General features: G+C 48.4%; 1 protein-coding gene across 1 annotated transcript in view; it reads left to right on the top strand.

The window, feature by feature from the left end:
• The first annotated feature begins 586 nt into the window (after positions 1 to 586).
• The window catches only part of CDH1 (cadherin 1), an 82,177-nt gene continuing 60,503 nt past the window's right edge, over positions 587 to 22,260 (top strand). Inside the window, exons 1-2 of the mRNA XM_036109154.2 lie at positions 587 to 726; positions 1,608 to 1,722. Of these exons, the coding sequence (XP_035965047.2) occupies positions 679 to 726; positions 1,608 to 1,722 (163 nt within the window). The 5' untranslated portion in view covers positions 587 to 678. The remainder of the gene's footprint in view (positions 727 to 1,607; positions 1,723 to 22,260) is intronic.

The following is a 22,260-nucleotide window of genomic DNA, read 5'->3' as shown; positions in this document are numbered from 1 at the left end:
GGCTCTGTCTGTTAAGCGTCTCCCTTAGGCCCAGGTCATGATCTTGGGATCCTGGGATCCAGCCCCATACCGGGCTCCCTCTCCTTGCCCTCCCCCTGCTTGTTCTCTCTCTCTGTCAAAAAAAAAAAAAAAAAAAAAAAAAAAAAAGGCAGAGCTAGTGGGGCGTCTGGCTGGCTAAGTCGGTAGAAGGAGTGACTCTTGATCTCAGGGTCATGAGTTCAAGCCCCGCGTTGAGCGCAGAGACTACTTAAAAAAAAAAAAAAAAACTAGATAAAGCATAAATTCCTTTCTGTCCCCAGGTGTTTGTGAGGCACCGGGAAGCTGGGAGGAAACTTGGAGGTAACAGGAATTATGGAACCCCTATTCCACATCCTGATTCTAGCAACTGCGGGTAGCGGCTCACTGGGCGGGAGCAGCTTGAAGCGGCTTGAAGCCGTCTGCCCCCACAACGGCGGAGGAAGCTGAGGCTGAGCCCCGCCGCTCATTGGCTGTGGGCCGCAGGTGTAGCCTCAGCCAATCAGCGGTGCCGGGGGCGGAGCCTTCCAGGCTCACCTGGCGGCCGCGACGCAGCCCAGCTCATTGGCGCCCGGCACTGCGGAGCACCTGTGAGTTCGCGGAAGTCCTGCCGTACTGTCGGCCCGCCAAGCTCCGCAGGACCCGACCCCTGCTCGGCCCGCCATGGGCCCTCGGTACCCTAGCGTCTCCGCGCTCCTGCTGCTGCTACAGGTACGTCGCGTCCCCTTGCTTTGCGGGGGACACCTTCCGGCCCCACCATCACGCGCCCCGGCCCCCTTCCTCTCTATCGTCGGCCCTTCCTCTCTCCTGTCGCCCCCTCTTCTCCCAAGAAAGTTTAGTTTCAAGAACGGCCTGGAAGCTGCGCCGCGCTCTTGGGCTCCGCGGAGGTGGGAGTGGGAGCGGGTGGAGAGCGAGCGCGGCTTTGCCCACTCCCTCGCGTGAATACTCGAGCTGTGGGGGGGCGAGCCTCGCTGTGGGCCTGGGGGATCCCGGGCTGGCCGCAGTACGGGCTAGGGGCGGGCAGTGGGGGAGGGGCGTGGGGGGGCAGGATACAGAAAAGGGGAGTCCCGGTGCAAGTCAAGGGGAGCCAGGAGTAATGGGGACGACCCCTGAGGTAAGGAAAGGGAAATCAATAGAAATAAAGGCATCTGCCGTGTAAAGAAAGGTTAGTAAACAGGTATGGAGGCTCCCCTGGGATAATAAAGGGCTCAAAGGTGTTGGAGCGCCCCTCCTTGTGAGGAGGTAGACTTGGGAGTGGGGGCGTTCCCGGTGTGTGGAAAGTGAAGTGGGGAAGAGTAAAGATGCCTCCAGTGAAATGAAAGAGACCGGAAGGAAAGGGGTGGTTGGTGGGGAGGCACTGACCCAGCAGCCCCCTTTCCCGGGAGTACCTGGGGGCTTGGCGGCAGCGGGTTTCGGAGTGAAAGAGTTTGGCGTGGCTGCCTGCCCTGGGGGTTGGGGGTGAGGGTGGCTCCCTCCCACAATGCCGACGCTGGGAGCGAGGGAGGGGAGGCGCAGTTGGTTTCGGTGTGGGCAGGAGGGGACGCCCCCCCCCTCCCAGGTCACCCTGGTTTCATACCTTTCCCCTACTCCAGGTTTCATCGTGGCTCTGCCAGGAGCCAGAGCCCTGCCGTCCTGGCTTTGGCGCTGACAGCTACACGTTCACAGTGCCCCGGCGACATTTGGAGAGAGGCCGAGTCCTGGGCAGAGGTAAGTCCTGAGCCTGGGAAGGGTCTGAGAAATTGCCCTTCCACGCCCCTGGGCAAAGCCCTTTTGTCCTGGTTGAAACGATACCCCTTTGGAATTTACACAGATGAAGGGATCTAAACCTTAACCAGAGAGGGCTACCCTTGTATGGTGATGTTGGGAAGGGGGCACTTACTTAGAGGCCTTTAATGTGTCCTATTTTGTCCTGACCACTTGAGAGACTGTCATTTCAGACTTCAGAAACCTGATGTATTGGGGGGGTGGGGAGAGCTCAGTAATTCCCCTTTTGCAGATAAGGAAATGGAGGCTCAGAGGGTGGAGTCCACTTACCCAAGGTCAGCAGAGCAGGAATTTGAATGAGGCCTGACTCCAGGGCCCATTCTGCACCATCTGGGTGCCCTCTCTTGGTTATCAGGTTGTGGCATTTGCTCAAAGAGGTGAAAACATTTCCATACAGGTACTATTCCCCAAGGAATAATGGTTTTTAAAAAAAGCCCGATAGCTCTGACTCGGGGAATGAAAAGGCACACAGTGTATTTCTGGGCCTTGTCACTGTGATAATCGGGATTATAGAGTTTGCTTTATTTCACTTCACTGGTCCCCAGGAGTGAGAGAGCAAGGGAAGCTTGGTTTCTCTTCTGGTTTCACTGACTCCCAGATGCTTATTTCCTACCAAACGACTTCTTCCTCTTGATTTTAGTTGATGGGGCGAGTATCATAACTATAAAACACTTTTTTTTTTAAAACTTTTATTTATTTATTTGACAGAGACACAGGGAGAGAGGGAACACAAGCAGGGGGAGTGGGAGAGAGAGAAGCAGGCCTCCCGCTGAGCAGGGAGCCCAATGTGGGGCTCCATCCCAGGACCCTGAGACCATGACCCGAGCCAAAGGCAGATGCTTAACGAGTGAGCCACCCAGGTGCCCCTAAAACACTTTTTCAAGTGAGAAATCACCCACAATTCCCAGAGGAAATTCACTGCATTTCTTCATTCTTCGGTCACGTGAAAACTGCAGCAATCATGCTGTTGTGTGAAGATTGTTTGAATTTTGGAAGTTGTTCCAACAGTGGGCGGCATTTTTTTTTTCAACCGAAACTGCAGCTTCATTGATTAAACATATTTGCTTTTCTGGGGCCTGTGTTGTGTGGCGCTCTCTATTGAGTCAGAAAGGAAGTGTTTGTCTGATTTTTCCAGTGGGTCCACCATTAGTCGATGGTTGATATTCTGCCCAGCCCTGTGCTGGGCACCCAGGAATGAATTGAAGAGATACAGGGACGCTCCAGCCTGCTGTTACTATGTCACATTCCAGCAGATTATGGAGAATGTCCCAGGACCCACTTAGAGGGCACTGTGGGACATGGGCATTTAGGTGCCAAAGAATGTGGGTGGCGTGGGATGTTTTGATGGCTATCAGTGGGCAGTGAGGACTGGCTTCTTGGAGGAGGCAAAGTTGACCCAGCTTTGAAGATGGAGGCAGGGGTTAGAAACTGCGAGTGTGAGTGTTTGTTAGTATGGGTTGTCCAAGACAAGCTCCTGTCACTTTGTTTTCCAGCACCAGGACATTTGGTAGCTCCAAATGCGGGTTAGTCTGGCTTTTATTGCTCCCGCCCTGCCCCCCCCCTCCCCCCACAAGCTCTTGGTCCGACCAATAGTATTATTACATAATATAAATATTACCATTATTATTAATAGCGGCACCTATTCCTTTTGAACCAGACTCTGGAGCGAGTGTTTCCTTTTACCTAATTTTGCTTTATGAGGGTAGGCACCATTGCTCGTCGATTTTGCAGGGGAGGAAACTGAAACATAACCTCTGGTCTTTATCCGGTTCTCTCCCCTTCTCAATAATCTCAAAAAGAAAGATGGCGTTTGGGAGAGTTAGTGTCCGTCGTGAAGCAGGTGTTGTCCTCACTGTGTGCCTGAGAGAGCAGAGATGTTGATGTGGCAGGAGCCTGAGGAGAGGAGGTGGTGGTGATGGATCAGACTAGGGGGAAGTGCAGGGGGTCTGCAGCTGGTGATCCTGGTGGCAGGGGCCGCCTCTTCCAGCTCCTTGGTCGGGTGGCTGGTTTCAGTTTCTTTCTATCCAAGACCCACCCCACTCCACAAATTTTCTGACCTTTCACTGTTTTGGGATTTCCTACCAATCCAGTGTGGAATTAGCCAATTACCCCAGGATAGGAGTGCCCTTCTGGTAAAATCACATGCGACCTCAGAGAACTGGCTTTGTGATTTTAAAAAGGCAGCTGGGAGTTAGGGTGGTGGCCTCACTCTTTGGGCCCTCCAAGGAAATGGAGGGATGTGACATGAGCACCAGGTTTATTTATTTATGTATTTATTTATTTTTTTAAAAGATTTATTTATTTATTTGACAGAGAGAGAGCAAGAGAGGGAACACAAGCAGGGGGAGTGGGAGAGGGAGAAGCAGGCTTCCTGCCGAGCTGGGAGCCCGATGCGGGGCTCAATCCCAGGACCTGGGATCATGACCTGAGCCGAAGGCAGAAGCTTAACTGACTGAGCCACCCAGGCGCCCCTCATGGGAATTTGAAAACAAGGAACCTGTTACTTTTTGTCCACCATTGGCCATAGAGTGTCACAAATAGGGTTTGACCAAACTCGGGACCCTGGGGTGGTTTGCTGGGGTGATTGTCGTGCTCTGTGAGATGGTGACCCCGCAGTCGGAGCCTTGTATTGATTTCATTGGTTTCTCTCCAGGTTCTAAAATGGAGAAGGTTTTAAAAAACAAGTCACTATAAACTGGTTCTCTAGAATTTCTGATCATTTTTCTTTTTCCTGGCACAAACTGGTTTGCGAAACCCAGGCTATTAGACAGTTTGGGATCTAAGAAGTATCATCATAGTGCCCTCTGCTTTAAGTTGATTGAGGCGTGGGGGGAGTGGGGTGGGGGGAGGAAAAGCAGGTAGGCTTTTAAACTGATGGCTTCATTGCTTTGCTTCCTCTACCACCTGGTTTTGGGCAAACAGGGTTTATGTTTTGGGTTTGAGCTCTGGCTGCTTGATGGATTGACCTAGCTCACAAGCACCCACTTGTGTGGATTAAATACATCCATTTCCCCTTTCTAAAAGATGTGTTGAAAGGTGGTAGAAACAGTGTGCAGACCTCCTAATTAAACTGGGCTTTTAAAAAAAAAAAAAGGGCGCCTGGGTGGCTCAGTCGTTAAGTGTCTGGCTTCAGCTCAGGTCATGATCCCAGGGTCCTGGGATCGAGTCCCACATCAGGCTCCCTGCTCAGTGGGAAGCCTGCTTTTCCCTCTCCCACTCTCCCTGCTTGTGTTCCCTCTCTCGCTGTCTCTCTCTCTCTGTTGAAAAATAAATAAAATCTTTAAAAAAATAAAAAATAAAAATAAATAAAAAAAACAAATACAGAAACCTGCTTTGGGATCTCCCTTACATCATCAGATTCCCTCTCCCACCCCTCAGACTCACTTCCTCATTACTCACTTCTGTGATAAAGCATGGTGCTGCGCTCACTGATGAAGGAGACCTGGGTCCTCCTGTTCTTGTCTTTGTGTCTGTGAGAAGCCCAGGCTTCCTCACATGCGTCCTGTGTAAGGAAGTCTGCCTGCTGTTCCCCCGTGGGGCCTGCCGGACCTGCCCTGCCTCTGCCAGGTGGTTGTGGAAATCCCTGTTTGCTCTCCGGGGCTTTATATTGGGTGAGTCTCTTCTTCCGAAATGCTCACCTTGGTGTCTGTTACACATTCCCTTCCAAGCGTAGCCCCAGATAAGCCAGACGCTGAGGCAATCAGCTCTCACATCTCCCAGGAGCTGCCAAAACCCTAAAATCCCCGAGAGGCACCTGTCACAGTTCAGACTTTCTGGGTTTCCACTCTGCCTCAACTCCCATCTCCTTTCAGGGCTTTGGGCTTTCAATGAGGGGAATGAAGTCTGTATTCCTGGTCAGGATAGTCTGAGTAAGCACATGAAAGATCCAGGTTTGGGGCGCCTGGGTGGCTCAGTCGGTTAAGTGTCTGACTTGAAGCTGAGGTCATGATCCCAGGGGTGGGATTTAGCCTGGCTCAGCCGGAAGTCTGCTTGTTCCTCTGCCCCTCCCCCTACTTGTTCTCTCTCCCCGCCCCCCGTCTCTCAAATAAAATCTTTTTTTTTAAGATTTTATTTATTTATTTGACAGAGAGAGACACAGCGAGAGAGGGAACACAAGCAGGGGGAGTGGGAGAGGGAGAAGCAGGCTTCCGGCCGAAGCAGGGAGCCTGATGTGGGGCTTGATCCCAGGACCTTGGGACCATGACCTGAGCCGAAGGCAGACGCTTAACAACTGAGCCACCCAGGCGCCCCACAGGTAAATAAAATCTTAAAAAAAAAGAAGATCCAGGTTTGCCTTTCAGCTCCTAGCTGTGTGACCTTGGGTAAATCACTTTACTTCAATGAACCTCGGTTTCCCCGTCTGTGAATGGGGGGAGGCAATAATACTTAGTGGTTTGTTGTGAGACTTAAATGTGTATGTTCGTTTATTTGGCTAGGCAACAAATAAGAGTGCCAGCACTGGACTAGCCTCTGGGGTTACAGTAATGAATAAAGCCGATGTGAGCTGAGCATAGAGCAAGTGAGATGATGTAAAGAAACAGGAAAGATTCATTAGATGGTGCCTCTTTTTTCTTAGGGACAGAGTAGGCACTCAGATATTTTAAACAAATGATGAATTAATAAATATTTATTATCCCTCATACATTTTCTTTCCTTTTTTTTTTTCTCTCTCAAACTCTCTGGCCTCAGGCCAGCCCTAGATGTTGATCGAAACGGAGGTGAGTCTGTGAACTTTCTAAGACTCATGTGAGGGTTGCACGCCCCTTCAGTGGTTCTGGAAGCTGGGCTACCTTGATAAGTGTGTCCCAGGGGTATAGTGTGCTGAGTGCTTCCCTCTCAGAGCCAGAGCACAGAGGTGGGAGCCCTCAAACCTGAATCTGGAAGGGGAAAGGCAGTCATTTTTAAGTGTTTTTTATCTTTGGTCAAAAGAAATCCTCCTGGTAGCCTTTCTTCCTTTCTCTATCTCTGTCTCTTTTCTTGCTAATTTAAGTTTACCTTTTATACATCTCAGCTCATGTTTGCTACTGTTGGGATGGCTTTAGCCACCCCCTTTTTGCACATTTCCTCTTCCCTTTCCTTCCTTTAATCTACCTCCAATCCCCACCCCCCACCCCCCGCCCACCCCCAGCCACAGTTCCATCATTTAGAAAGTTCTTGAGTCAGGCTGCCTAGATTGAATTGCCCCTTGCCGGCTGAGGGGATGTTGGCCAAGGACTTTACCCTCTAAGCCTTAGTTTCCTCATCTGTAAAATGGGCATAATACTACCAGGTGCTCAATGCATATTAAATATTAAAGCCCCTGGACTATTTGGCGCCTTCTGTTTGAGCCTCTACCGTGTGTTTTACCTTTGGTTCAAACTTTTCCCTGTGTTCTTTCCCACCCAGTAAACCAGCCAAACCAGTTTCCTCACTCTCCCTGCTTCTGTGTTAAAGCAAACACTGCTCTGCAAACAGTGACTAGACCAAAGTGCCCTTTGCTAGGAAAGGCAGTTCTGTGGCGTTTTCTTGCTTGCCACTGTGCAGTGTACCTGGGTGGGGCTGCCTGTGGACCTGCTCATGAATACTGTTTGCAGTTGGAGTGGGAGGAGTGGGGCAAGGAGCAGCTGGAATGGGAAGATTGAAATTGTCAGCTTCTGTCTTGTTTTGTTTTTTTTTAAATTTATTTGAGAGAGAGAGAGTGCGCGCGAGCGCGCAGGCACTCGAGCACGCTGCGCTCACGCAAGCATGGGGGGAGGGGCAGAGTGAGAGGGAGAAGCAGACTTCCTGAGCAGAGCTCAATTCCAGGACCCTCCAGGACCCCAGGATCACGTCCTGAGCCGAAGGCAGACACTTAACCAACTGAGCCACTCAGGCACCCCTTCTAATTTGAAAAATATTTCATGGGGCACCTGGCTGGCTCAGTTGGTAGAGCATGTGATTCTTGATCTCAGATTGGAAGTTTGAGCCCCACGTTGGGGCTTACTTTAAATCTTTAAAAAATAAATAAAATTATTTCATAATAAACAAGCTTTAGTATACTGTCTGTTTCCCCATTGCCAAAAATGCTATGCCCCAGCCCCTGAGATTATGGCTCACCTGCATGGCTAAGTATTGAATCACCTGGAACACTTCAAAGATACAGATTTGCCCTCCTGCAAATTCACTGAGCTTGAGAGTGGGGTTCTGGATATGGCATTTTTTAAAGCTCCCCAGGTTGCTGTTGCCACCAGATTCATTGCCCTGGACAACTCCAGTAGCTAGGGCAGAAATGTCGGATGAGTAAATACCTGGTGCCAGCCGGGTGTATGAACATCTGGTTGTCCAGCTTAAGTAAGGCCAAGGGATTCAAGGGCACTGTGGATCCAGAAGGGATAAGGCTGGTCCTTCTGCCATGCGTGTGAAGGAGTGCTCTATGGGTGTGGAATGGGGCTGATGGGGTAGGAATGGGGGGATCCAGAGAAGTAGCCAATGCACATACCTCTCCCCACTATGTAGCCAGTGCTAGGGGTACTAACTTTAGACCCAGCCCTTGCTCTCAGGGAGATTGCAGAAATCTCTGAGAACCCTGCAGAGGGTAATTCCAGTACCTTTTACCTTCTGAGAAGGGCTGTGTGGTGGGGAAGTGTTCAGCGGTCACTTTGGTGAGTGAGAGGGTTTCAGCCAGACAGGGAAGGTGAACAGGCTCTCCAGGAATTGGAAACGGGGTGCTCAGAGGCATGGCGGGGCATAAAGGAGCTAGGCTGGAGCTGTGCTTTCTTGGACAGGGAGGGTAGCTTGCAGGGGAGGATCCCAGGATGTAACTGCTTATATAGGCTGCAGCCAGGCTATCCCAAGGCCTTGGACTTGAGTCTGCAGTTAATAGAGGGTTTTGTCTTTCTGTTTTTTGTTATGTTTTGTTTTTTAAGTAATCTCTGTGCCCAATGTGGGGCTTGAACTCACGACCCTGAGATCAAGAGTTGCATGTTCTACCCACTGAGCCTGCCCGGTGCCCTGGGGTTTCTCTTTCTATTCCCCCCCTTACTATTCTTTTACTAGACGAATCATTCACTTGGTTAAAATATATATGTATGTGTTAAAAAAAAAAAATACGTATGTGGTCGACAGTGAAAAAGTCTCCTTATCACCCTGACCCAGGAAGTAGCGTAGGTGGGGCGACAGTCCTGTACTTTTATCTCCCAAAACCCACGCTCTCATCGTGCCCCTCTTGTGCCTTGTTGCCAAACTACATCTCCAGTGGAACCTAAGTCACCTTTCCTAAGGGTAAGAAATTCCCTCCTTCCCCTTAGGAAAAGATGTCTTTATACCTTTTGTATCACTAATTTTAACTGTGATGCTGGAATTCAGCTGCTTCTGCGTTTGAAGGGTCTCTTGCCTTCCACATGTGGGTAATTTCCATCCTGTTTCCCTTTTACCTCCAATTCCAGATAAATGCTAGCTGAAGTGCACTTCTTTTCCTTTCTGTTGGTCTTCAGCTTTCTGGGTCTCTGAAAATGCAGTTCAGTTGGCATTCAGAATTAGGAGTTGGGAGGGAAAGTGTCCTAAACTAAGGTTCCAACTGGGACTCTTTCAAGGTGCGAGAGAGATCTGGGCCCGGATCCTTGTGAGCTCAGGTGTTATTGCTGGGATCTAGTGGAGCCTGTCTGGAAGGGTTGAACCTGTTCACCATGAGCAAAATCATAAACCGTGGCCAGCACAGGACCCTGTGGGATAATTGGCCAAGGCCTAGATAATAATTAGTGGGCTTTGTAATTAGGAGAGCTTGTAACAAGCTGAAAGCCTTTCAGATATATGGTACCTAGGCAAGTTGAAGGCTAGGGAAAACACCTGTTTCTGTGGTTTGGCATTCAGACTCGCTCATACACCTTTTCTGTTCCCAGAAGAGTTTTTGCGAAAGAAGTTTTAAGAGTGTCTTCACCTAAGTTATTGCAACAGCCTCCTTTCTTGTCTCCCACAACAGTGTTCTCTCCATCCAACAGCCACGAGTTATGGTTTTTAAAATTCAAGTTAATACAAATAGTGAATAGTATGTTGCACAACTGAAACTAATAAAATGCATGTCAATTATACTTCAATTAAAAAAGTTAGGGACACCTCGGTGGCTCAGTCGTTAAGCATCTGCCTTCGGCTCAGGTCATGATCCCAGGGTCCTGGGATTGAGTCCCATATCAGACTCCCTGCTCAGCGGCGAGCCTGCTTCTCCCTCTGCCTGCTTTGCCTGCCACTCCCCCTGCTTATGTTCGGGCTCTCTCTCTCTTGCTCTCTCTCTGACAAATAAATAAAATCTTAAAAAAAAGTTAAAAATCAAAATCCACCAGTGGCTCCCCATTTCACACAGAATGTAAGTCAAAGTCCTCTCTATGATGGGCAAAGCTTCCATGATCTGCCCCCCCCACAACCCTTCCCCTACCCCTTACTGTCATTTCTTCTTGACTGTACCTAGAACGCAGCAGGCACACTTCTACCTCAGGGCCTTTGCACTGGCTGTTACTGCTGTCTGTAATACTTTTCTCTGATACCTGCATGGCTCACTCGCTTATTTATTTTTAAGTAAGCTCTGTGCCCAACGTGGGGCTTGAACTCATGACCTCGCGATCAAGAGCTGCTTGCTCTACTAACTGAGACAGCCAGGCACCCCACGGCTCATTCATTTAGGTCCAAGTTTTTGCTCACATGTCACCCTCTCAGTGAAGCCTTTCTTGAAACCCTTGAAACTATTTGAGATAGTTACCCCTTCTCCTAGCACTCCCTTTCCTCCTCCTCTGCTTTATTTTCCTCTGTAGCACATTTCATCATCTAGCATGCTATGTATTTCACTTATTTCTTCTGTCCATTTTCTGTCTCCTTCCAGTAGAATAGAAGCTTCAGGAGGCCAGGAATTTCATCTTGTTTAGTTCAGGCTGTATTGCATCTAGAACAGTGCCTGGCACATAATAGGTACTCAGTAAGTGTTTGTTGAATGAATAAATGAGGTTTCAGTGTGTATGTATAGATCTTAACATATTTTTTGTATTTAGAAACGATTCCAGGGCACTTTTGGTTTTAAAGAAAAGCTAGAACTTTGTCAGTATGAGCCATAGAAGGACACGAGGAGGGGATATTCACAGGGCATGTGTCTCTGCTTGGCATGCTCCAGCTTCTCTGAGCCCTGACACCCCTAGCGTAACCTTACCTAATTGTCTTGTCACAAAACAGCTTGCAATCTAGAGTCTAAAGGTCACAGGAGCCATTTCTGCCCCACACTTCTTGGTGTAAGGAAGCACCAGATCAAAATCTAAACAGAGATCCGAGTCGGCCGGAGCCATCTGTTTGGTTTCCTATTGTCTGGGTAACAACTTCCTTGAGCGAGACTCCTAGCTACACCCAACACCTTCTTCCTGGGTATCTGCAGCATCTTTTAGGGCCATTAATTAAGATCTGGTATCCATTCTTCTGGTTCTTGGCAATGCACAGAAGCCTGGAAGGAACTTGTTGAGGGATGCTAAACTCCCAAGACAAAAACTTGAAGGCATCTTAATTAGCTCATGGCCGAGATACATATCTCACAACTCCAAAATCCATCTGATCAATAAATGTTGAGAAGGTGGGGTGCCTGGATGGCTCAGTTGGTTAAGCTTCTGCCTTCGGCTCAGGTCATGATCCCCAGGTCCTGGGATCAGCTCCCTACTCAGTGGGGAGCCTGCTTCTCCCTCTTCCCATCACCCTCCCCCCCAACTTGTGCTCTCACACACTCTCTCACTCACTCTGTCCCAAATATATTTATTTATAAATAAATCTTAAAAAAATATTGAGAGGGTACTGTAGGGCAGTATCTTATAAATCATTATGTAAGATCCATCACCCTGTCTTCAGGAGGGTAACTACCTAATGTGTAGAGTTGCCAGGTCTAGCCAATAAAAATACAGGATGCCCAATTATATTTGAATTTCAGATAAATAGTGACTAATTTTGTATTAGTATGTTCCATGCAATATTTGAGACATACTTAACAAAAAAATCATTACCGTTTCATCCTCTATTCTCATAAACAACATTTCACTGACAAGTACTTACTGTGTGTCCAGATCTTCCCATATGCTGTCTCTCTCCTTTAAACCTCACCAACCAGTGAGACGTGACCGTTGTAGTTCTGAGAGGCTAAGCTAGTTCGGGTCAGGCAGACGGGAAAGAGGGGAGCCTGGCCGGGTGCTGTGGTGGCTTTTGGACTCCGGAGCACAGCATAGCCTGTGCTCTTTACAGCAGGAAAAGACAACTTTTCACAGATGGTCTGTGATTGGCCAGGTGTGGAGGATGGGTAATTCCTGCTCTGAAGGTCTCAGGGGGAGAGAAGTCCTTCCGGACAGCTGTCTTCTGTCTGATCACCGAACAAATTTAGGTTGAGCACCTGCCAGCAGTACTGTGCTTAGCTAGGCACTGAGGATAGAACAGGACAAAACCCCAAATCCTTGCCCTTGTGTAGCTTCCCTTCTCATCAGAGGAGACAGGAGACAGCATGGTGGTCTGTGGAAGGAGAAAAATACAGGAGGAAAGAGGATAGAACTATGAGTGTTGGAGTGGAGGGGTTTGGGGGAATCATCACTAAATGACATTTATGTAAAGACCTGAGGAAGTGAGGTGCTCAAGAGGTGTTAGAATTGGTCTAGGTCTTTGAGGGACCTGGCTTCCCACATTGTTTTAAGTCCTTATTGATGCCATTTAAAGACTATTAAAAAAATAAAGACTATTCTCTTTAAAGGTACAGACTTCCAGATATTAAAATAAGACACGGGTGAGGCACCTGGGTGGCTCAGTCCATTAAGCGTCAACCTTCAGCTCAGGTCATGATCTTGGGGTCCTGGAATCGAGTCCCACATTGGGCACCTTGCTCCGTGGGGAGCCTGCTTCTCCCTCTGCCGCTCCCCCTGCTTGTGCTCTGTCTCTGACAAAATCTTTAAAAAAATTTTTTTAATAAAATCTTAAAAAGAAATATGACACAGGATACACTGTATAGCATAGGGGATATAATTAATAGTGGCTAACAACTTTATATGGTGACAGATGGTAGCTAGATTTATCTGGTGATCTCTTTGTAATGTGTATAAATGTAAATCACTGTGTTGTACATCTGAAATGAATATATTTTATGTCAACTACACCTCAGGGGGGGGAAAAAAGGCTAATCTCCGGGCAGGTATTTTTCTAGAGGAATAATCCTGAGAGCTAATTGTCACTACATCTCCTTTAACGGGTATCATATTTAAACTAGGATCTGATCTGCTTTCCGTGCCACCCGCCCCTTGGTGTGTTGCCCGAGAGGAATAGGGCTCTAAATCTGGTTTTCTTAACCTCCTCGTGCAGGGGGATGAGATTGTCCTAAAGGCATCATGACTCTTGAGCACATTGGGTGTGTGGGTGGGGGGCTGGGGGTTACACGTATACCAGTGTCCCAAGACCTTCTTAGTCAGAACGAAGTAGGAGGGACTTTTAAAAGGCTGCAAACTAACTCCCCCTCAGATTCTTCATCCCAGTTGTGTGGGAGTGTTTGAAAAGGGAGCAAGATGACCAAGTTGTTTGTGGGAAAAGTTGTGCGTTTTCTGTAGAAAACGTCACCCCTTGAGTCAGCCATGGGACAATAGCCTGGGTGCTTACTGACAGGTAGGGTGGAGCCCTGAATCACCGGCCCAGCGGCCTCTCCTGGTGAGGTTATCAGGAGCAGCTTGAGTCCACTCTGTGACCTCACCCTCATAGGAACAGGTACATGCGGTGCCTGCTCTTAGTCATAAATCCCAGGATACTGGCCCTAAGATCTCTCTCCTCTTAGCAAGAAGGGAACTGAGGTTTTGCAGAAATGACAGGGCTTCACAGCTGCTTGGTGAAGGTCACGTGGCCGATTTCATTACCACCTTGGCTCCTGGGCTTGTAATGACTTAAACTTTCTGGAGAAATGAGAGTTTGTGGGTGTACTTCTTGTACCTTCTGACTTAAGTCTGCATTGATAAAGAAATGCTCTTGCATCTGCATCGGAGCTTGTCATTAGAGTCTTTGATTTGGAAGCTTTCATGTAAATTGTGCTGATTTTTCTTTGGACTTTGGAATCTAGTTATAATTTCTCCGACTCTTTCTTTTTTCTTCCTCCTTTCTGCTAATCCTCTCACCTGAACCATGGGAGTACTTAAAAACTTTGGGAATTAAATACCTGGGAGGTGGTTCAATCAAGGCAACTGAACTTCACTTACCAGGTGTGAGGTTGCACTCCTACAGAGATTGAACACACCGTCAAGGTTGTGACTTCAATCTTCGGCATTTATTTCTCTTTTATCCTGTGAAGCGAAGGAAAGAGTCTCTTTGCGTCCCCTCCGGGAGTGAAGATGATTTGGGGAGGGCAGTATGAGAAGCAGGATTGTCTGGGTTCAAATTCTGACTCAACTCTTCCTTGCCATATGACCTTGGATAAGTTACTCAAACTTTCTGTGCCTCAGTCCTCTCACCTATAAAAAGGGGATAAAATTGCCGTTCCTGCCTCACAGGGCTGACAGGACGCAGTGAGTTAGCACGTCTGAAGTGTTTTCAGTGCCTGGCATATAACGAGCGCTTTGAAGTACTGAGTTTTTATTGTTAGTTGTTTCTGCTTTATTTATTTATTTTTAAGATTTTATTTATTTTATTTGAAAGAGAGAGAGTGAGAGAGCTCGGGCGGGGAGGGGAGGGGAGAAGCAGGCTCCCCGCTGAGCAGGGAGCCCAACATGGGGCTCGATCCCAGGACCCTAGGATCATGACCAGAGTTGAAGGCAGACACTTAAGGCGACTGAGCCACCCAGGCGCCCCTAGATGTTTCTGCTTTAGAGTTGTGTCTAGGGGGTGAAAAAATGTATAAATGTTAGAGACTGGAGGAGCCAGAGAGGAAGATTAAGGATGAGGAAAGGCTACATCCCCTTGTGTCTTTGCTCCTTGACCTCCCCATATCTAAGATACTCTCGATCCCACACCCATTCAAGTGCAAGTGGTTTGTCTACAAGTCTAGCACTGCCAACCAGGTCCACCGTCATGAAGCCACTTTATCGTCATACCCATTGGTTCAACCCTCCTATGTGCTTGACACTCCTGCTACCTCAATTTTAGGGAAGAGGGAACTGAGACTCAGAGCTAGCGACTTGCCCAAGGCCACAGAGCTAGGAAATGGCAGACAGTGATTTGAACACCTGGTCTGCTAACCCAAAGTTTAGGTCGCCATCTCTGTACTACCCGTACCTGGCTGGTGCTTTTTCTGTGAACTCCCAACTGCTCAGTCCCTCTCTTAACTACTCTTATTTATATATTTTCCCAGTGTTTCTTGAGTTAGGTATGTATAGATACTTAATGCCACCAGCTGCACCAGCAAGTAGCGGGAGGGGCAGAGGGAAAGGGAATGAGAGAAGTCCAAGCAGACTCCCTGCTGAGTGCAGAGCCTGATGGGGGCTCAATCCCAGGACCCTGAGATCATGACCTGAGCCAAAACAAGAGTCAGACACTCAACCAACTGAGATACCCAGGTGCCCCTCTTTTTTCTTTTTTTTGAAGATGTTTAATTAATCATCTTAAAGATTTTTATTTTTAAGTAACCTCTCCATCCAACATGGAGCTCAAACTCAGAATGCTGAGATCGAGTTGCGTGCTCTACCGATTGAGCCAGCCGGGCACCCCAGGAACCATCTGGTTTCTTAGTTTATACATGAATTGGCTGGTTCTTTGAGGTTAGCTGAGTGGGCCAGATTACACAGCTGGTAGGTGTCAGAATAGTAATATTGTTAAACTATACCAAAATAATCATTGCACCCAGGTATTGATTGAGTATTCCACTGTTGATGTAGGATCTCGTTTTTTAATCCCTACACTAACCTTTGAGGTAGGTAGTATGACAGTTCCATTTTCAGAAGCCACTAGAGTTTTATGGACCAGCCCAGGATCACAGAGCTAGAGGCACATGCTCCGTTTCTGGGAATATCTGCATTCCAGATTCTTCACTTTGGCCTAGAAAGGAGCCTCAAGGTCCACCCACTGCAGCCTTCAAAGTCCTTGACCAGTTTGAGCCCTTGAGGTAATAAATGAAGCTTCAAGATCCCCTCCCCCTTGGAAACCCAGAATGAAAGGGGGTGTTACTGGTGCCCTTGAGCTCCCTTTTATTATTTTTTTTATTTTAATGATTTTATTTCTTTGACAGAGACATCGAGAGAGGGAACACAAGCAGGGGGAGTGGGAGAGGGAGAAGCAGGCTTCCCGCCGAGCAGGGAGCCCGATGCAGGGCTCGATCCCAGGACCCTGGGATCATGACCTGAGCCGAATGCAGAGGCTTAAGGACTGAGCCACCCAGGCCCCCCTTGAGCTCCCTTTTAAATCTTAACCGTGAAGTGTGGCAAGAGACAAGTTTGCAAGCCACCATTTCAGAACTGCTTAGGCTAATTATAATATTTTCCTTTTCTAAACTTCTGCTTAAAGTTCCTTCTTAATCACTTTTGGGGGGGTGGAGGTTTTAAACCTGTTAACTGTGTGAACGCGCCAGCTTCCTTGATCTCCCTACCAATCATGATCGGACGGAAAGTATTTTGTTTTTAAAAACCTTAAGAGTGGGGCGCCTGGGTGGCTCAGTCGTTAAGCGTCTGCCTTTGGCTCAGGTCATGGTCCCAGGTCCTGGGATCGAGCCCTGCATCGGGCTCCCTGCTCTGCAGGAAGCCTGCGTCTCCCTCTCCCACTCCCCCTGCTTGTGTTCCCTCTCTCGCTGTGTCTCTCTCTGTCAAATACATAAAATCTTTAAAAAAAATAAAAAAATAAAAACCTTAAGAGTAGTATGGATAGGGATTATTTTTTTGAGGGGAGGGGGGAGCAGTCTTAATCTTCCAGTGGTTGACACTGACTTAGTTACAGATGGAAGGAGGCGTCTGGGATGGGTAAGGAGTTGGGGGTCGGGATATACATGAAATCACAAGTTGGGGATTGTTGGTGCTGCGTGCTGGATACGTGGGGCTCGTTACACTGTTTCCTCGGAAGACCTGAATAATCTATAATAGAAAATTTAAACACCTTCCCAAATTCCCTCCCCTTCTCAGGTGGCTGCCGCTAGCAATTTGGTGTGTATCCTCCCAGACATTTTCCTAACCACTCACAGAACATGTGTGTCCCTATTTGTGGTTTTTCCTCCTTTAAATTAGAGTTTTCCATAAATGGAAATACGAATTGTGCTGCAAAATGTAATCATCTCCTGAGCATCCTTTATAAATATGTCCTGGAAATTTTTGCACATCAATGGTTGAACTTCTCCCCCTAATTCTCTTTAACCGAGGAAGGTATTTTTAACATCCTAGAAGCTGACCAAGTTCCCCTCAGTATAGCGTTTGAGGGCCTACTGTGTGCCTTGCGTCAGTCACAAGGATTCTCTTGTCCTGTGAGGTCTGGTGATCCATCCAGGAGCATCAGAAAATGCTGAGATGCCAGGTTTTCAGACAATGGGCACATTCAGAATCCAGGTGGGGTAAGACCTGTGTGGGCTGGAGCAGCTGGGAAGCTTCTTACCGGGGGGAGTCCGGTGGAGCTGGGCCTGGGGTGTTGGGTAGCATGTGAGCAGGAACGTGGGGAGGAGTCTGTTGTTGGCTCAGAGGGGGGTACCATTAGCCAAGGCGGTTGTGGAGGGATCCACCCATGCAGATTCTGGGGGCTAGGAACATGACAGAGGGGATGCTTGTTTGGTGTCTCCTGTAGCTGAGGTGAACCTGACCTCCCAGCTCTGGAATCACACTAGAAGGGTGGGGGGCTATGAGGAAACAACCCCTTGGCTCTTTGAGCCTGGCCTCTGGGGCTGATAGGGCCTGACAGGGCCATAGAAGGTCATTAATGTGGCTGCGGCTGGCTGGCTGGCTGGCTAGGGTCCTGTTGGCAGGGACCCGGCAAGCTTGGAGAACAGGAGCAGCAGGTTCTCTGCCTGCCCTGGGGCTAGTGGACCCAGTCACTCTTAGGCTCTGCTGGAGCAGTCTGCAGTGAGCCACAGAGAACAAGGAAAGAACTATACCATCCACATGGCCCTCGGAGAGGCCAGCATGCTCTGGCCTGGGGTAGCAGATCCAGGGCGTTCACCCGGCTGTCCCACAGCCACCTGAATGCTTATCCAAAGTCCACTGCTCTCTCCGCAACCTTGCTTCCATGCGCTCATCTCAGCAAATGGCACCTCCCATCCTATCTGTCCCATTTGTGCATTATTTATTCATTTGCTCGTTCACTCATTCATTCATTCAGTAAATAATGATTAAGAGCTGTTGTGGGCCAAGCACTGTTCTAGGACTGGGGATGCAGCAGAGAACCAGACATGTACAAATCACCCAGGTGGAGTTTGTAGTCTGGTATATTGGTGGGAACAGGCGGTAAACATAATGAATATGTAAAGCATTTAGGGTGTTGGGGTGGGCAACAAATGTTTAAGAAAAGTGAATCTGAGTGAGTAATTGCTGGGAAGCAGTTGGGATGGTTTGAGAAGGCCTCACTGAAGAGGACATTTAAGCAAAGATCGCAGAGAGGTGAAGGATCAGGTGATGTGGGGAAGGGTGTTCTAGATCAAGGTAACAGCAGGTCACAGGCCTTGAAGAGGACTGGAAGAGCAAGAAGGCCAGTGTGAATGGATTTGAGTGACCAAGGTGGAGGGGGTGATAGAAGGGCAGAGGGGGATAGCCCAGGGTGGAAGGCCTTGTGACGTCTTTAACTCCTGGCTCCTCTCCACCCCTTCAGTGCAGATCCCCTCACCACTTCTTAGCTCCTTGCCTTGCCTCTTCCCTTCTCCATTCCAGGCAATGCAATACTCAGTAAGTATTGTTTGATGAAAGGCTCTTGAATGGGCGAGTATGATCCTGGTGGTTAATAGCTTGGGCCCTGGCCCCTGACTGCTCAAGTTCAAGACCGTGGTCCAGGGTAAGGCCCATGGATTCACATTTCTTTTTCTTTTCTTTTTTTTTTTTTTAAAGATTTTATTTATTTATTTGAAAGAAAGAGACACAGCGAGAGAGGGAACACAAGCAGGGGGAGTGGGAGAGGAAGAAGCAGGCTTCCCGTGGAGCAAGGAGCCCGATGTGGGGCTCGATCCCAGGACCCTGGGATCATGACCTGAGTCGAAGGCAGATGCTTAACGACTGAGCCACCCAGGCGTCCCTGGATTCACATTTCTAATGGTGCTGCTGGTCCATCTGCAGAGTAGCCAGACTCTGTCCCTTCCACCAAGCAGCACTTCCCTGAGCTTTCTGCCTGGTTCACTCATCTCTCAGGGCCGGCTCAGTTGGTGCTGCCTCCAGGAAGTCTTCCTGACCTTCTGCCCTCAAGGTGTTGGTCAGGACATCTCTCCCCAGCCCCTTCTCAGGTTGGGATCCCCTGAGTTCTCTGTTCCCAGCAGGCTGGATGCCCCATGAACTATCCCCAGCATGGCACCTAGAATGTAGTTGGCACTCAATAAGTAGTGTTTGGTGAGAGGCTGTTTACTAGGGAGAATCAGGCTTGCAGGGTGCCTGGAGCTGGGATGACCTCTATCCATTTGTTGAGGACATTGCAGTGGGGGGGGCAGTGCATTATAATGTAGAAGAGGAAGTTTTATTCCTAGATGTCTTATATTTTCAGTCACATTTTGCTCTTCCTCTTCTGAAAAACAACAAAAACTCAGCTGAGCTTAGATATGATCCCTCTGGCTATTCTTTTAAACAATAATGGGAAATTAAAAAAATTTTATCCACTCCCCCATCCTACTATTTGCTTCCTAAAGATAAATCAGGTGTCAAAAGCAACTTAATTTAAAGTATTCAATATCTCACATTTGACATTGAAGGGAAATTATGGTGATAGCTACTACTTTTTAGAGTGTTTGGCATTAGCCAGCCACTTAGCTCAAAACTTGGTCACTCTTCAACCTACTGAGCCTACCCTTCGCCAGGCACTCTTGGGAAGTCAGGACCCTGGGTGAAAATGACCACCCCCTGTACAGAATTTCCATTCTAGAAGGTGGAGGGACAACAAACTAAGTACAATGTTAGAAGGAATTGGGGGGGGGCGCCTGGGTGGCTCAGTCGTTGGGCGCCTGCCTTCGGCTCAGGTCATGATCCCAGGGTCCTGGGATCGAGACCCGGATCGGGCTCCCTGATCAGCGGGAAGCCTACTTCTCCCTCTCCCACTCCCCTTGCTAGTGTTCCCTCTCTCACTGTGTCTCTTTCTGTCAAATAAATAAAATCTTTAAGGAAAAAAAAAAAGGAAGTTGGGGAAAGACCTGAGTAAAGCGGGGGGGTGGAGGTTTGCTCCTGTGGTCCTGTCATTGCCACCCCTGCCCATTCCCTTTACACAGATGACAGGTTTAGAGAGGGAAGCGACTGGCAATCCCGAGGGTGAGGGTGCGTAGAGAGTTAGTTGAGGAAATGGTTGGGAGGGTGAGGAAAGGAGAGGGACCTGGAAGTGGAGGAGGGAGTGGGGGAGGTCCCGTGCTCCTCTCCCCACTCCTTGGAATGTGGACACCCTGAATGCTCTGCCATTGAAAGGCTGATTAGTTAATTAGCAATTGGTTACAGGTTTTCAGCTGTAATTCTGGGAATAGTTCTCAGTCTTTAAGGTGCTTCAAAACCACCTGTGTAAAAATGTGGAGTGTTGGGCCCCACCCCCTCAGAGAACCCCATTTGTAAATCTGGGTGGGGTCCAGGAATTGGCATTTTTAAATAAGCCCACTCACTCTGTGCCTGGATGGAGGTCCTGGGATTGCACTTCAAAAGAAGCTGGTCCACCCCTTCCGATCCGAACCTGGGCTACAGTTGGGCTCACCCATACACCCAAAATGGGCTCACCATTTTATTTTTTTTTTTAAAGATTTTATTTATTTATTTGACAGAGAGAGAGAAACGAGAGCAGGAACACAAGCAGGGGGAGTCGGAGAGGGAGAAGCAGGCTTCCAGTGGAGCAGGGAGCCTGATGCAGGGCTCGATCCCTGCATGCTGGGATCATGACCTGAGCTGAAGGCAGACGCTTAACGACTGAGCCACCCAGGCGCCCCTCACCACGCCGTTTAAAGTGCAGACTTGGAGGGGCCTCCCTCCTATGATCCAGAGTCAAGAGGTCTGAGGGAAACTGTGGCATTTAAAAAAAAAAAAAAAATCACTCACGTGATTCTTGATGGGACTTGGTGGGGGTGAGGAATCCATGAATGTACCCGGATGTGAACAAGGCGAGGCTGTGTGCGCAAGCGCACTTGCAGGCCTTTTTTGGGCTCAGTGGGTCCACAGCTTTCGTCAGATTTTGAGGCATCCAGCTCCCCCTGAAAAGAGGTGTTCAAGTCTTGGCTCCGCACAGCAGAGCCAGTCCCAAGTGGGAGCCAGCCCCAGTGTCTGTTAAGTTAGAGGGCAAGAGAAATTGCACTGAGCGCTGTGAACTCCCCATGTTTTCTTGGAGAAGCAGATATGAACAAAATATGCAAGACGTGTGGATGGAATGACAAAAACTCTGGCTGAGCAAGTGGAGAGCTTGGATGGCCAACTGAGCTTATTCTTCTTCCTTCCTTTCTTCCTCTTTCCTTCCTTCCTTCCTCTCACCCATCATTCGTTCTTCCCTTCAGGTAGTCTTCCCTTCAGGTAGTCACTGGGCGTCTGCTGTCTCCAGGCTGCTAGGCCAGGAAGGGTAGCGTGGACAGTTCAGACTAGTGGATGATTTGACAAATTAAGTACTCGGTTTCAGACCGAGGTGTTAGGAGTTGCCCAGCCAATATTAAGATGCACGGCCAAGCCCAGCTGCTGTCCTGGAGAAGCTGGCCTGAAACTCACGCCTGGCAGAAGACAGATCCAACGTGGAGATAAGGCAGCTGCAGTTTCAGTTTTAAGGTTGGGCCAAGAAAGAAAGAATTTTAGGGACTTTCCTTGCTGCAAACAGGGAGTACAGGTGCTTTTCTACTTTGGTGGGGAGGGGGGCCAGGGGGCGGGATTTCATTAGGAATAATCCACCTGGACTTTGATAACAGATCCAGCGAATGTGTAAGGCATTTCAGAAATGTGATTGTAAATGCACTCTCGATATTTTAGAGGGCAATTAATCATGAACCCGAGGACTCGTGGGTTATTAAAAAGATTTGCCCTAAGACAGGTGATTTATCTCCTTTAAAAAAGTATTTACAGACATGTTATGACTTTCAGATACTTAACACATTTTAAAGATTTATTTTTCGGGGCTCCCGGGTGGCTCAGTCGTTAAGCATCTGTCTTCAGCTCAGGTCATGATCCCGGGGTCCTGGGATCGAGCTCCGCATCAGGCTCTCTGCTCAGCGGGAAGCCTGCTTCTCCCTCTCCCACTCCCCGTGCTTGTGTTCCCTCTCTCACTGTGTCTCTCTCTGTCAAATAAATAAATAAAATCTTTAAAAAAAAATAGATATTTATTTTTCTCTCACGGGGTATTTCCTTATTACAATTGGATCTAGTTTCTCCTTATATTTTGTGCCTTGTTCTCAATGAATCGTCCTCAGTAGAAGTGTCAGATAATTGAAGACCATTATCAAGCTTT

The sequence above is a fragment of the Halichoerus grypus genome, chromosome 15 (genome assembly GCF_964656455.1).
Source record: "Halichoerus grypus chromosome 15, mHalGry1.hap1.1, whole genome shotgun sequence".
NCBI lineage: Eukaryota > Metazoa > Chordata > Mammalia > Carnivora > Phocidae > Halichoerus > Halichoerus grypus.
This window is presented reverse-complemented; position numbering and strand designations above follow the sequence as displayed.